Source organism: Oryzias melastigma, linkage group LG15 (assembly GCF_002922805.2).
Source record: "Oryzias melastigma strain HK-1 linkage group LG15, ASM292280v2, whole genome shotgun sequence".
Lineage (NCBI taxonomy): Eukaryota > Metazoa > Chordata > Actinopteri > Beloniformes > Adrianichthyidae > Oryzias > Oryzias melastigma.
The window spans coordinates 3,285,524-3,299,213 of record NC_050526.1 but is presented as its reverse complement, the minus strand read 5'-3'; the positions used below and the strand labels follow the sequence as shown (position 1 = coordinate 3,299,213).

Here is a 13,690-nt window from a genome sequence, read left to right as displayed (position 1 = left end):
CAAAAACACGCATACACACTTAGCTGACAAAGTAGTGCATTAACCCACACACACTCTTCAAACTGTGTGGCGATCACAGTACCCGTTTAGTGTATTGTAATGCTCTTTCACTTCAGTGTGTTCGACCGGTTCTCCTGCTGGGCTGTTTGTGGTCTGAGGGAACGGGACGGATGGGAGCAAGCCCTCTCCTCCTCCTCCGGAGGGAGGGAGGTGAGGCCTTCTCACCGTGTCATGACCACAAACCGAGGAGGAAATCATTCGTAAGGTAATGCGGGTTTAAAAAAAAATAATAAATCAAATTTACCTCAACATAGATATAGCAACGACAAAAGAACTCAGTAGTAACATTTTTCATGTTCTGTTAAAGTGCAGCTGAATGAGATGTTGCAACAAACGTGGACGCGACTCACTTCAAACTCCACCTCCCTTTACCTCCCCAAGCCTCCCCGCTCTTCTCTCCTTCCCGGGATCTTTTCCCTTTTGCCGAACCCCCGAAGTTCCGTTTTCTACTTCCACAGTTCCTGGGAGCTGTCCTCGATCGCCCAATCCCTGACATTAGGCAGCGCCAGCGGCTCGCTCTTCACCGACAGCGAGTTGACCAGTTCGCAGTGGAATTTGCGGATGTGTCGATAGAGGTCCCCGGACTGCGTGAAGCGGCGCTCGCACCACTTGCAGGCGTGCGGCTTCTCGCGGGTGTGCACCACGGCGTGCCGGCTGAGGTTGTGCGAGTATTGGAAGCTCTTGCCACAGGTGGTGCAGGTGTAGGGTTTTTCTCCAGAGTGTGTCCGCTCGTGGCGCTTCAGTGTGTACATGCAGGAAAAGGTCTTGCTGCAGATGGTGCAGGTGGGGACGTTGACGTCTCCCGCCGGCTTGGAGCGGATGCCCTCCTGCTCCCGGAAGTGGGAGCTGAGGTGGAGCTGGAGGATGTGCGGGGAGGGGAACACTTTGTTGCACAGCGGGCACATGAAGATCTGGGTGTGCTGCGCCGACAGCATGTTGGAGACGTAAGGCAGCAGTGAGTTATCCATGCTGGCTACCTCGGCCTGAGCGCGCTCGCTCTCTCCCCCCAGTATGTCCTCGTCGTCGGCGGGGGCGGCGGGCTTCTCGTCGCGCTCCAGCTCCGAGGCCAGCGACGCCTCTCGCAGGGCGGACAGGTGCGCCTCCAGCCCCAGCCTGCGCTGGGCTGAGAGGGGACCCCCGACCCCGTGGTGGGTCAGACCCCCGTTTGCGTTGGACAGCGAGGTCTTGGTGTGGCCACTGTGCTCCATGTCATAGTCCCCGCCGCCCAGCTCCTCGTCTTCATCAGAGGCCACTCCTCTCTCCACCTTCACCCTCACAGCCAATGGGCTCTGCAGGCTGTCTGGCGTAGCTGCCCCACTGAAATAGGACTGATGGTGCGTGCTGTGGTTGCTACTGGCGATGGGTTTGACTGACAGGTCCAGGACGCAGTCGGCGGCGTCGTTCGACACCCTCCTGCCTCTGTGGCCTACGCGAGAGTTCACTGAGCGATGGGACCTCTGGGACAGAGACCCGGTGGAGCTGCTGGGGCTGCCGGCCGGGGACGGCGCCTTCCCGCCCTCCCCGAGCCCTTCACCTGCTTGCGTTTCGGCCTCACCGTGCCCCGGGCTGGTTGTCGCCATGGCCGGTGTCCTAGGTCTGTCTCCAGACGGCAACCTCAACCACAGAGGACCTCCCTCCGCCTTCCCCTCCTCCTCTTCATCACTGTGCAGCAGGTCAGCAGTAGCAGGCCGGCCCGTCGAACCGTCGGACAGGCTGTCGGCCTTATCGGAGCAGCTGGACCCGCCGTCCTCCTCCCGGCGAGTGCTGTCCGCCTCCGCCGTGGCTTTCTGCTTCAAGCGTTTCTTACACACCTTGACAATGTCATACATGTGCAAGTAGCTGGCCGCCGCCAGCACATCCTCTACGGGAAGGTCCTGGAACTGCAGCTTGCCTTCGTACATGAACTCCAGCAGCAGGGAGAAGGCCGGAGCCGTGACGATGTCGCTGTTGAGGTGCACCACGTCTCTTTTGTCCAGCTGGTCCTTGTAGAAGAGGTGAAAGTACATGCTGCAGGAGGCCAGCACAGCACGGTGGGCACGGAACTGAGCATCGCCCACGAGCACCGTGGAGTCACACAGGAAGCCCTGGTGCCGCTGCTCGCTCAGACACTGGAGTAAATGTCTGCTGTGGTCTGGGAACTCCATCCTGCCGTCCTCATAACCTGCAGACGCACAAAAACACAAGAAGCGGGTCAGAGACCAACATCTCAGGGAAATCTTTAACCCTTTGACACAGCAGCTCCACTGTTTTTTACTGTAACTGTTAACACGACCAACATAATTCTAGTAGATTTTAAAGGAGAAAAGCGACGTGAGCTCCTTCAAAATCTACTAGAATTACATTGATCGTGCTAATGGTGGAAAAGTTACAGTATGTTAAAGATTTCATGTCAGGCGTTAAAGGGTTAAAGAAGGCATCAATTATAAAAAAAATTTAATTCTTAAATTAATTTAATTATTTTTTTAATTATATCAAAAGGTAAAAACACTTAAAACAGAATGCAAAATAGATAAGATTAAAAAAACAATGCACATTATAATAACATCTTACATAAAAATTGACAAAAACTGTAAATTCTACACATATTTTTATGCCACTAGTTACTTTAGGTCAATTGAATGTCTTTTTTATAATTAAAAAAGACTAGATAGTAAAAATAAAAACTGCAAAATTAAATAAATTAACTATTTAAATGCCATAAATTCGGCGACAGAGTTAAAACATCAGTGACAAATTCCTCTGCTCTCCGTCTTCCTACATCTCCAACTCCTCTGCCTGCACTCCTGGATTGTCGCTGCTCCTACACTGGTTATTTTTATTAACCCACTTTGGCCTGGCCTGGCACAGCCCTTTTAGGTAACCGGCTTTTCAGCTGCACACGCACCGTCCTCGCACAACAGGCGCGCGCTCCGAGCCAGCCTACCTTCCTACCACCTCCACAGGCTAAGTTGAGCAGCGAAACTGGTCAAATGAAATGGAAGAGTCTAAAACAGCCTGTCCCTTTAATCCGGGAGCTTTGAGCGCTGGAAGGAAATCTGCAGAAATCCTCTGCAGGTGTCAGAAGAGTTGGAAAATAATGATAAAAAAAAGGTTTTCAGAAGATTGAAAGTTAATTGAAATATGCAAAGAGTCCCACCTGTTAACCAAGTCGATTTGTCTTGCCTGAGAAAATACATGGGTCCCGCTCTGCACTGTGTTAACCGAAGCAGTAAAATCTCCTCATGTGAATGAAGCTAAATCAAGAATGTAAGCGTGCGAGGCGGCGTGTGCGTCTGCGTGCGCTGTATGTGTGTGTGTGCTCGCCCTGCAGCTCGCTCAGACTGCTTTTAATGAGGGGACATACAGGGACAAGGGTGTACCTCCCCACCGCCACCCCCAACTCCACCCCTCTGTCCAGCCACACACTCCACCACCACCTCCTCCTCCTTCCACACAAACGCACCAACCAGCACTCGCGCACTCCTTCTCATCCGACCCTCACAAGAAAAAAACCTCAGCACATCCGCCCTCGCCGAAGAAACTGCCCTCTTCCTCAACCCTCCCACCCACCATCACCCAGAAGAGAAGATTTACAATACAATCACTGTAAGTGCCCTGCTCGTCACAGCATCAATCCTAATCCTTAAAGATGGCTAAAAATAAAGACCGAGGTGGCGGCGGCGAGGAGGGAGCCGTCGGCTCCAGAGCCAGTCGCCCGAACCGCCCGGCCCGAATCAGCCGGCCCGCCCGCCCGACTCAGGCAGGGGTCTGAGAGGGAGACGCACACACAAGAGGGAGAAGGACAGGCTGGGACGGCTGGGGAGGGAGGCTTACCCACATCTGATCCAGCTGACGGGGGCCATATGGCAGCTGCTAGCCAGATAAAGAGATTAAGACTAGGAGGGAGTGCGATTACAGCTGTCTAGCCAATTCAGGCAGCTCAAATCTGCAACTTCTAAATTAGTCTCCTTTACTCCAGCCGACAGGAGGGGGAAAAGTGGGCAGAGCAGACCGCACATGCTATCAAGTCATTTTACAGCGAGTTAGAATTAACTGGGAGAGGAAAACAGATTACATTACTAAATAAATATGTCATCCCCTTTATTTATAGTGTTATTTTTTTAATTAAACACAAATATTTAACTTTTAATTAACTTTTTTTTAAAGAAATACAATTTAAAATGATTAGATTAAAAATCGTGTTAGTAAAAAGACTCAAATAAAATGAATTATAACAAAAAAAAAAAGAGGAGCTTTAAACGCACGACTCTCCAGACTACAAACAAAGCGCTCAGTAGACTTTTCCCGGTCAGCAATTACTTCTCACAGACAACTACTTCACACAGCGGAGATCCCCAAAGACGACAACTACCGCCGACTCCAGTCCTAAACAACTGCACACACACGCATACACGCAAAACTATACCTGCAGCAGCAACTTGATCAACTCCACTGTGGCAGAAAAGCTGCAGATTGTGTGGAATGGCCGAGTATCCTCCCTCTGAATCAATGAGTGGGTAGAAGAGGAGAGGCAGGAGAAGAAGAAGAAGAAAAAAAAACGCTGTTCAAACTGCGAGGGACAGATGCAAAGTGGAGGAGATGTTGGAGGGGGAATGAGATACCACCTCCCTCCTCCTAACTGGCACTGATCGGCAGCCACAAACACACAGCGTGCGTGCACACACACAACACTAACTCTCCCAGGCTGCCGCTGAGACTCACAATAAAGGACTGGGGAGGGGTGGAGGCGGTGGAGGGACGGAGGAGGAGGAGGAGGTGGGGTGGATGGCAGCCTGTCAGCTGCTCTGACATCATCCTCAGATGGAGATGCTACCTCCAGCTGTGCTCTTTCTACAGCCATATGCTGCCTCCTCTACACTCCTGCCACCAGACTCCTCTTTCATTCTCCCAACACAACTTTGTCTGTCTTTCTCCCCCCCACCTCCTTTTTGTGCTTTCCCTGGGAACAGAAAAATGCATTTAACTCAGGAAAAGTTCTCCAAACACTAATATTTAGGGTGAAACTTTCTTTTTTTTAAAAAATTGTGTTGAATTAATCCAAACCCTGACAGACAGACACATGCAGCTGATATTGTTTCCCACTTTTTTCCGGTTCAGCGCCGCTGGGCCTCGTCTTGCATTCATCCAGTCACCCTTTCATTCATTAACCCGACCATCAACCCCCCCGGATCGGACCCTTATTCCGACAACTGACAGCGGCAGAAATGAAACGAGGAAACAATGGGTTCGGGTCAGACAGAAGCGCAGCTCCAGAACCGAACAGGTCCTTTTATCTCCTTTCGCTTTCCCTTCCGGGCGACTGCGGAGCGCGTGAATCCGTTTCTGCCACTTTTTAAGTCGGGGAGTTGTGGCGCGTGCGCACCATTAGCAAACTTTAAAAGGACTAGCAAAACACCGACTTTAGCTTTAACACTTTAAAATAAATAACACAAACATACAAGCTTATTTAAAGTACTGACATTTTTATTTTATTTTTTTATGTCAACGATTGTTATAAACAGCTGTGTTTATTTATAGTAAAACTATTTAAGTTGGTTAATGTTGTTAGCATTTTAAGAAAATTAGCTTAAAACTTACAGGCACCTACTAACAAAACACCCCAAATACACTGAAATTAATTTTAGTTTTTTAATTATTATTATTATTATTTTAAAAGGAAGACACAACAAACAGGGGAAACGCACACACGGAGACACACCGAACCACGCAGCTAGCTATAGCCCGACAGGCTAACAAAAGTAAGGCGGACGGGCTACGATATTGAGCTATTTACAGTTGTTTCGCAGGCCCCGGTGCTATGACAACAGCTGGTGAAACACCGCGGAGGGACAGCTAACATAGCAACTGTTTGTGCGGGGAGACAACACAGTCATGCTAAGAAAGGTTTAGCTACTTTCCCACACACACACACACTCCGTAACCCGCCCTCCGTCTCCTGAACCTCCTTTAACCGGACTCCGGGTTTGGAAGAGGCACTTACAGACAACAGGGTCCTCCGTCTTCCCCGCTCCCTCCTCCGTCCAATCCCTCCTTCCTTCTGAGACCAACTAGATTGACTTTGGACTAATTTCCATAACAGGCTGCCGAGGCGAGCAGGCGCAGGAGCGGGGAGTGTAGCACTCTGCGGCGGCCAGATGTTTCCGAGCTGTTGCTGATCAACTCGGGCTGGGAAAGGAGGCGAGTTAACTGGCGCGGTACGGAAAGCCAGCGGTTACCGGCGAGGAGGAGGAGAGTGGAGGCCCCCCAGAAGAGGAGCGGAGAGTGGGATAGGTCTTCTTTTTCTCCTCGGCGTAGGTTGACACCAGGCAACAACAACAGCAGCAGCACGCACAGTGAGGAGGCAGGAAAGAAGAAGCTGGGCCAAGCCAACTGGTTCTTCGAGTCAGCGGGGCGGACTGGCGCAGCGGAGAGCGAGTGGAGAGCGCGCGGTGCGCTCTGGGTAGTGTAGTCCGGAGGGGAGGTGGGGGTTGAGCTGGTGTGAGCAGGTGCAGCACCTTAATTGGGGGAAAAAACAAGAAAACATTGTTGGTTTCCAATGGGCCTGCTACTTTATTATTAACAAAATTTCAAAATTAATTATAATATGTTAATTAATGTGTTAAGTCTAGATTACTGTAAAAAGATAATAAAAACTGTTCATCATCTAAGGAGCGTGGCAAGACTAAAAAGCATTTATCTTTCTCCAACGTGGAAAGAATTGTTCATACCTTTATTTCTTCTTATTTAGATTACTCTAACTCTCTTTTTACCCGTTTTAACAAACATTCCTTAAATCGTAGAGGTGTCATGATTAATTTTAACTATTTGATTCAATTTGATATTTGTTGATTCGGTTTTTCATTTTGGTTCGTTTTGAACGATCCAATTTGATTTAATCCAGTACAACTTCTGCCCAAAAAACTTACCACGTTGCGATCCGTATGGTGTTTTCCCAAATCAATTATCATTGTATCTCATTTTGAAGCAATTTTTTAATCATGAAGGTCGATCCGACTCAGACGGATCAATCTGGTTCAGTCGTATGAATAGAAATTGGTTCATCGTTGCACTCTTACTAAATCCAAAACTCTGTAGCAAAGCTTTTAACAATAACCAATAAACGGGCAACTTCCCTCTACTATTGCTTCCATTATTGACTGCCTATTAAATTGCAAATTTATGTTAAAATTGTACTTTTAGATTTTGAAATATTGCATGGTCAAACCCCGACGTACATCTCTGACCTTTAAACCCCGATCCTAGAAGTCCTCCAGCATCTTTAAGCACTCCATAAGAGGAGATCTCTCCTTTCAAGCTGTTGCTCCTCATCTTTGGAGATCACTGCGTCAGATTAACTCCGTTGAGTGTTTTAAATCCTTGGTCAAGACGTTAATATTCATGATTTTACTCCCTGTTTTGTCATGTCTTAGCTTTTATTTTGGCCTTGTAAATATTGAATTTTACTACCTCTCTGTGTTTTTTTTCAATATTATGCTGTCTTTTTGCAAGGCACTTTTTGTGAAAGGGGCTATAGAAATAAAGATATTCTAAAATGTGCAACTTTATTCATTTAAAAAAATTCAAAAGTCAAAATAGTGCTTTAGATTTTATAAACAGTGTAAACAGATGGATGATGGGAAGTGAAGGCAGGCTTACTCTATGCCAACAGTCCTGCCCACAAGTCAGAGGCAAATTTCTGATGAAAAACTGCCACTCTGCAGAAACTATGTCCTAGAAGACAACAAGTTTTATTGACTTTTAGCAAAAAAAAAGCATAATAATCATTAAAACATCACTGTTAATGCTATTAAAATAGATCACAAAATGATCAAAGTGGGACTTTAGAAACACTTTCATAATATACTTAATTTGCGACTTTATCAGTTTAAACAAATTAATTCAGACTTAAGTAAAAGCACGGTGCTTTGGAAAATATGCTGCAGATTAAATACATTACACTGAGTATCTACTTTAGCTGGATTAAGCACATGTTAAAATAATACAGAGATCATGTTCAACATTACAGCTCAGACGGATTAAAGGATATAAATACATCTTACGAATGCTTCTTAGAGATGTTTTCTCAACTAAAGGCCTTAAAAAAATAAAACGTGTTTAAAATGTAAGTTTTTAATTGTAAATCACGTTAAGCTGTGCGAAGTATGAGAAGGGATTTTTATGACTGAAGTTTGATTTGATTTAATAGCAGAAACAAAAAATTGAAATTGTATTTCTTTAATCAACTTCTCTCATAACATTTTTAAGAAAATAGTCGTAAAATGTCCAACATTTATTCAATTTTTTAAATTTTGTAGAAAACTTTATAAAATTCAATAAAAAAAAGTAAAGACTTGTGACATGCTTACATGTTAAACCTCAAGACACCTCTTTCTAAAAATGCGTTTTGACATTTTATTCTTTTATTTTAGTACTGTGCATTGTGTGCTCAAACTATTGAAGGCTCAAATGTTTATATTTACAGATCAAGCAGTCAATTCATTTTGGCAGTTGGAAGACTTAACTCCTCCTACAAGTAGGTATGAAAGTTTTTAGAACTCACAGAATTACTGAAAGCAAAAGTGAGTCTTTTTAAATAAAATATCCTTACCGGTGTCTTTCATTCAAAGGGTTGTTTGGAAGCCTAAATGTAACAGGTTTCTGTGCTGGCTGACAGGTTTCAGCTCCCCTGAGAGATGCATGACCGGCTCTTTAATGTGAGAACTATGACTCGCTTTCCTTTATAACGCCACGGCTTTGTGTGGCAAGGCCTGTTTAACCTGTCGGTGGCAGTTTACAGCAGTCACGCTGGATTTGTCCGACCCTGCACTCCCAGTTAAGTCTAATGAGATACTTTGAAATGACTTAAAATGTTCCCGTGTTAATCAGAACGTGGATGTTCTGAGGTTTAAAGTTTTGTCAAAAGATCCTCAACCCGTCAACATTATAGCTAAAATACCCCTTAAAGATTGAATATTTGTTTATGAAATGTGCTCCGATGTGGGTCACTGGGACAACAAGACCTTTTATCAAACGTCTGCTCGTCATGAGAGCCTCAACATGAAAAAGTTTGGGCCAGTTGCCTGAGTGAATCCGAGGGCCCATTTGCATTCCCTGAACCTGTCCCAGTAAGCTAATTGGCGTTACTAATAGGTGGCTGGATGAAGTGCAGCCCTGTATGGTAATGAATTCACATGATCTGGTGTCATAGCTGAAGGACTAGTTAAAATGCAAATGAATGATGACCTTGTTATGTGTCTATCAATTTGGGGATCCATGTTACCAAGGCATTACAATGAGCCCCTTGTTCATGCATGAAAGTGCAATTAGGCCCAACAAGCAGGCCGACAATGAGCCTGCACAGAAAGCTGGATAAGGGCAGACATTTAAAACTATTACCCAACATGTGTGGATAAAATAAAGCAGTTCGGTCGTTCTTCAGCTGCTTTCAAATGTGTTTTCGAATGCCAAACACCTCAAGAGGTTCCAGACTTTAACCGCTTTTCCTGGATTTTCCTCTTTTCTGATGCGTTCATCGTTTTGTTGTCAACAGATGCCACAACGTGTGTGTGTTTGTGTCTCTGTACGGAACAAGCGGCGCAAAAGCAATGCAAGAAATGATCTTTTTTTTGCTGCAGCTGACAACTAAAGACGAAGCTGAAGAAAGTCTTTGAACTTTTTCTTTCTTTTTTTAACGAGACCACCAAAATAACCACAAATCAGGAACTCGATGTGGCTGTTGTAACAGAAATTCATTCTATATTGCTTAAAAATTCTGTTTTATTTATTTTACATAAATAATTTTGACAGAAACATCCTTCCAAAGTTGACTGTAGTGGTCCTTTTAGCAGAAAATGATCAAAAAATACCTTCAGACCAAGTTCAGTAGAATTTCTCCTTCTCGCCTCTAGAGGTCACTGTAGATCCCATCTTCCTTGCTTGAATTGCATCTCAATAACCAATCATCTTAAACACGTATATTTTATTCATTTAATAAACAATTTGTCAAATATTAGGATGTAATAACTAATAATTATGTGTAAACATATAATAGAAAAACACTTAATTCCATAAATATCACAATCACCGGTTTGTCAGACCATATTTTGAATGCCACACAGAACCAGTTTTTTCCTTCCACGTCTTTGATGCTCATATTTAACTCGCTATACTTTCTCAGTTGGACATACAGTCCTGAGTGCAGCCTTATTTTTCTGTTAGAAGCACAGAGAAAGAGATTCTGTGAAAAACCTCTGGCTGTACCTGAGAAGCTTCAAAGAATCTGGCTCATGTTGCCGGCATTAATTATATTTTGCTTGTCTGTGGGATTTTATTTTCAAAGGCTTTCCACTCAGACAGCTGTTTGAAAACACCTCTTTATCACATTTGAAAGGGATTCTGACGACGATTCCCCCGCAAACTCGCTGGAAGAAAAAAATGCATCTGCAGTTGCCTAGTATAAATAGAAGTATTTGAATTTACCATTAAAACGTCTAAAGGGCCTATGCCATGAAAAATCAACTTTTTGAACTTTTAAATGTATTATAATATTTATTGCTCAGTATCAACAACCCCAAAGCTGTATTTTAAGTTATTCGAGTTTTTCTGAGCATTAAAAACCTGCACTCTGAGCACCAGGTCCATGAAAACAAGCAAGATGATGTCACAAAGTTAGAACCGCCCCTTTCAGGAAAAGTCTACGCTGCAAGGACTTCATCCACACAAAACACCAAATTTCTCAGCTCAGGTAGCGGTGCTCAGCCGCTAGCTTTGCTGCTCAGCTAATGATGCCTAGCAGCTAGCTTTGCTGCTCAGCTAACAAACTTTAGCCGCTGGCTTTGGTACACAGCTAGCGGTGCTCAGCCGCTAGCTTAATGCTTCAGCTAGTAGCACTTTCCCACACAGCTAACAAACCTTAGTCGCCAATTTCGCTGCTCTGCTAGCCGTTAGCTTCGCTGTTCAGCTAGCCATGGTCAGCCGCTAGCTTCCCTGCTTGTCTAGTTTTCAGCTGCTAGCTTTGCCACTCAGCTAGCTCTGGGCTACTAAAGGCAGCTATACGATATGCACATCCATCTTTGCAAAAGTTTGGGTGTTGTTTGTTTTGTGGACGAAACGCAAACACGTGCCAGGGCCGGTGTTGTGCCACGGTACGTTCCCCCTGCCAGAATGTGTTTCCTCGGTCTCATGCTTGCTGATTTGTTTCGTAACGCTCATATTTTGTCCCAAAAACCAAAAAAAGAAGGTGCATGATTACGACATGCTTTATATTGGGGTTTTTGTGAGTTTACTGTCATCTTTGAATCTTTTTTACTTTGTTTTAACCACATATTCTACGTAACACTAACCTGCCAGAATATGTGCCCCTTAATAATTTGCAGTAGAAACAACTATTTAATAACTGTCTGTCACTTAAATAAATTGTTTCTTATCCAAAATAAGTTCAAACACAAGTTTTTTTCTTTTTTTAACACAAGAAGCTGCTGTTGTTTTACATAGAATATGTGGGAACAAATGTAAATATATCAATAAACTCCCAAAAGCCCCAGAATAAAGTATGTCGTAATCATCTCTATGTACTTTTTACGCTTTTTGGGACAAAATGTGAGTGTTATGAAACAAATCAACAATGCCTTGTTTGGGGAAACAAATTCTGGCAGGTGGAACGTACCTTGGCTCAACACTTGGTCTAGGATGACATCATCACATGGGCGGTACCCACTAAACAGTCAAAGGTGAAGCCTCAGAGATCAAGTCGTCTTACATCCGGGTAGGGAAAAACTCACAAAACTAACTAATATCTCATAAATAATTTGTTATTTAGTGTGTAAAAGGTAAGATATGATCATATACATGGATATAGTTACTCTGGAAGGCTTAAAATAAATCATGGAATGGTCCCTTTAATATATTTTATGGGTCTCTTATTTATGCAAACATATCTTTAATGGTTAATTTATCAGATTAGTTTAAAAGCTTTATTCAAAACAAATACTTAAAACCTCTACTTTTGACTTGAGACGAGTATGAAAGAGGACATCTCCTAACACGATTCCTCTCTTGCATTTTTCTACCACCATGAAAAGAATCTGCCTCTGTGAGCCGCCGCTCTTAAACTGTTTCCTGTCTACATCGCAGCTCCATTTAAGAGCATCCAGAACCTGGTGCATCATGTCCCACAGCTACCTTTATCATGCTCATAATGGGTGGATGCAAGAGGGTAGACACTCTGGGAGACACTGGCTGGCAGACAGAGTACATGAAGGGGATGGGAGGGAGGGCAGACAGATGCTTAAATCTCAGCCGTGGGGCAGATGAGATTAATCCAGCCTTCAGGGTAGAGATAGCATGAGAGAGAATAGAAGGCCATTGATAATACTGTTCATAATCAGAACCTTTTCTTTTTGGTTGAATCCTGTGTGGAGCAGTCATTATAGATCTCTGGGCCAAGCTGGCGCCTTGAGAGGTTGGTTATAGATGAAAAACATAAATCATACCCACACATTAGGTTCACACCTCTCCTCTCGAGCTCCCATGGATGGTGTGAAGACAGCGGCGGCGGCGGCTTTACAAGTAAAGCACAAAGCGAGACGTTTTGTTTCAGTTTGACACCCAAGTTTTTATTTTTAACTTTTTTTCTTACCAATAAATTAAAAAAGAGGAAAATGTTGGATGGAGTTTACAATAAATCTGAACTCACGTCAATCTTTGTCAGACCTTCTGACTTGCAAACTTCAGTGTTCAGTTTAATGATGATCATCTGGTTGGGAGCTGCTGCTGCTGCTGCTGCTGCTGCTGTTGTAGGCGGGCTGGAATACAGCCATTTTGACTGGGTGTAAAATATTCATGAGCCATCAATGGTCGCCCATCTGACTGGCTGGGGAACAGCTGTTGGGTCTCTGTGCCTCTAGAGGTGCAGCATCTGTCCATTTGGGGGAGAGCGAGGATGTGTTTGCGTGAGCTGATGCTGGCGTTTTACGTGTGCGCTTCTGCTCGCGAGGGCACACTTTGTGAGGAGCGCACGTCCATAATCTCATGGGTACAAGACATCAGGAGGAACAACTGTGTATTTAACTTGCTTATCTCCTCCAGATGGAGGAGGATCATTTTAGAGACGATCAAATCACAAGTCTCAGTTCAATTAGAGTCTGCACTTGTCAATCCAAAATCACCCATGAATATATATAAAAATGCCTTCAAGGTGAGCAGAAGTGGTGTCTTTGCTCTGTGATGTGTTATGTATATATATATCTTTTTGTGCACAGCACATCACAGATGAGCGCATCTGTGTTTGAGCGAGATTCGCAAGCATCCGTGTGAAGTTCACAGGGAACTGTGCAGCTTTGGCTGCGGCTGCATGATGGACATCTGGAAGCTAAATTGGTTAATGGCGCCTCCAAGCCAGCAGCCAGACAGTCGTCCTTTCGCCGAGATAAAAGAAGCGTGCGTAAGTGTGAGCTCATTTGTAAAGTGGGGAGGTGGGCTGGATATGTTGAGGACTCGACATCTGTCCGGCCTTCTTTCCACGGAGAAACACCCCCGTGGATCATTAGGGGATTTGAACATCCAAATTCATTTTTCTACTTTTTGAGCATATTCCAACACAGAATCAAATTTGTTCGTCCTCTCAGGCTGGGAGGAAGACCCGGAGAATCAG

At 44.6% G+C, this 13,690-nt stretch overlaps 1 protein-coding gene and 1 long non-coding RNA gene across 6 annotated transcripts in view; one reads left to right on the top strand and one right to left on the bottom strand.

Moving 5' to 3' along the window:
- zbtb18 (zinc finger and BTB domain containing 18) overlaps positions 1-6,409 on the bottom strand; it is a 16,203-nt gene extending 9,794 nt beyond the window's left edge. Inside the window, exons 1-3 of one of the 4 annotated variants that reach the window (XM_024297320.2) lie at positions 6,041-6,409; positions 4,466-4,540; positions 343-2,221 (exon numbers count right to left, since the gene is read on the bottom strand). In XM_024297320.2, the coding sequence (XP_024153088.1) occupies positions 507-2,204 (1,698 nt within the window). In that variant the 5' untranslated portion in view covers positions 2,205-2,221; positions 4,466-4,540; positions 6,041-6,409 and the 3' untranslated portion in view covers positions 343-506. The other 3 variants (XR_002921958.2, XM_024297321.2, XM_024297319.2) reach the window with 3 other exon arrangements.
- LOC112161847 overlaps positions 6,355-13,690 on the top strand; it is a 14,203-nt gene continuing 6,867 nt past the window's right edge. Inside the window, exons 1-2 of one of the 2 annotated variants that reach the window (XR_004949184.1) lie at positions 6,355-6,488; positions 8,522-8,572. This is a non-coding gene — a long non-coding RNA (uncharacterized LOC112161847). Of the gene's footprint in view, positions 6,489-8,521; positions 8,577-13,690 lie in introns of both variants that reach the window. The other variant, XR_002921959.2, reaches the window with a different exon arrangement.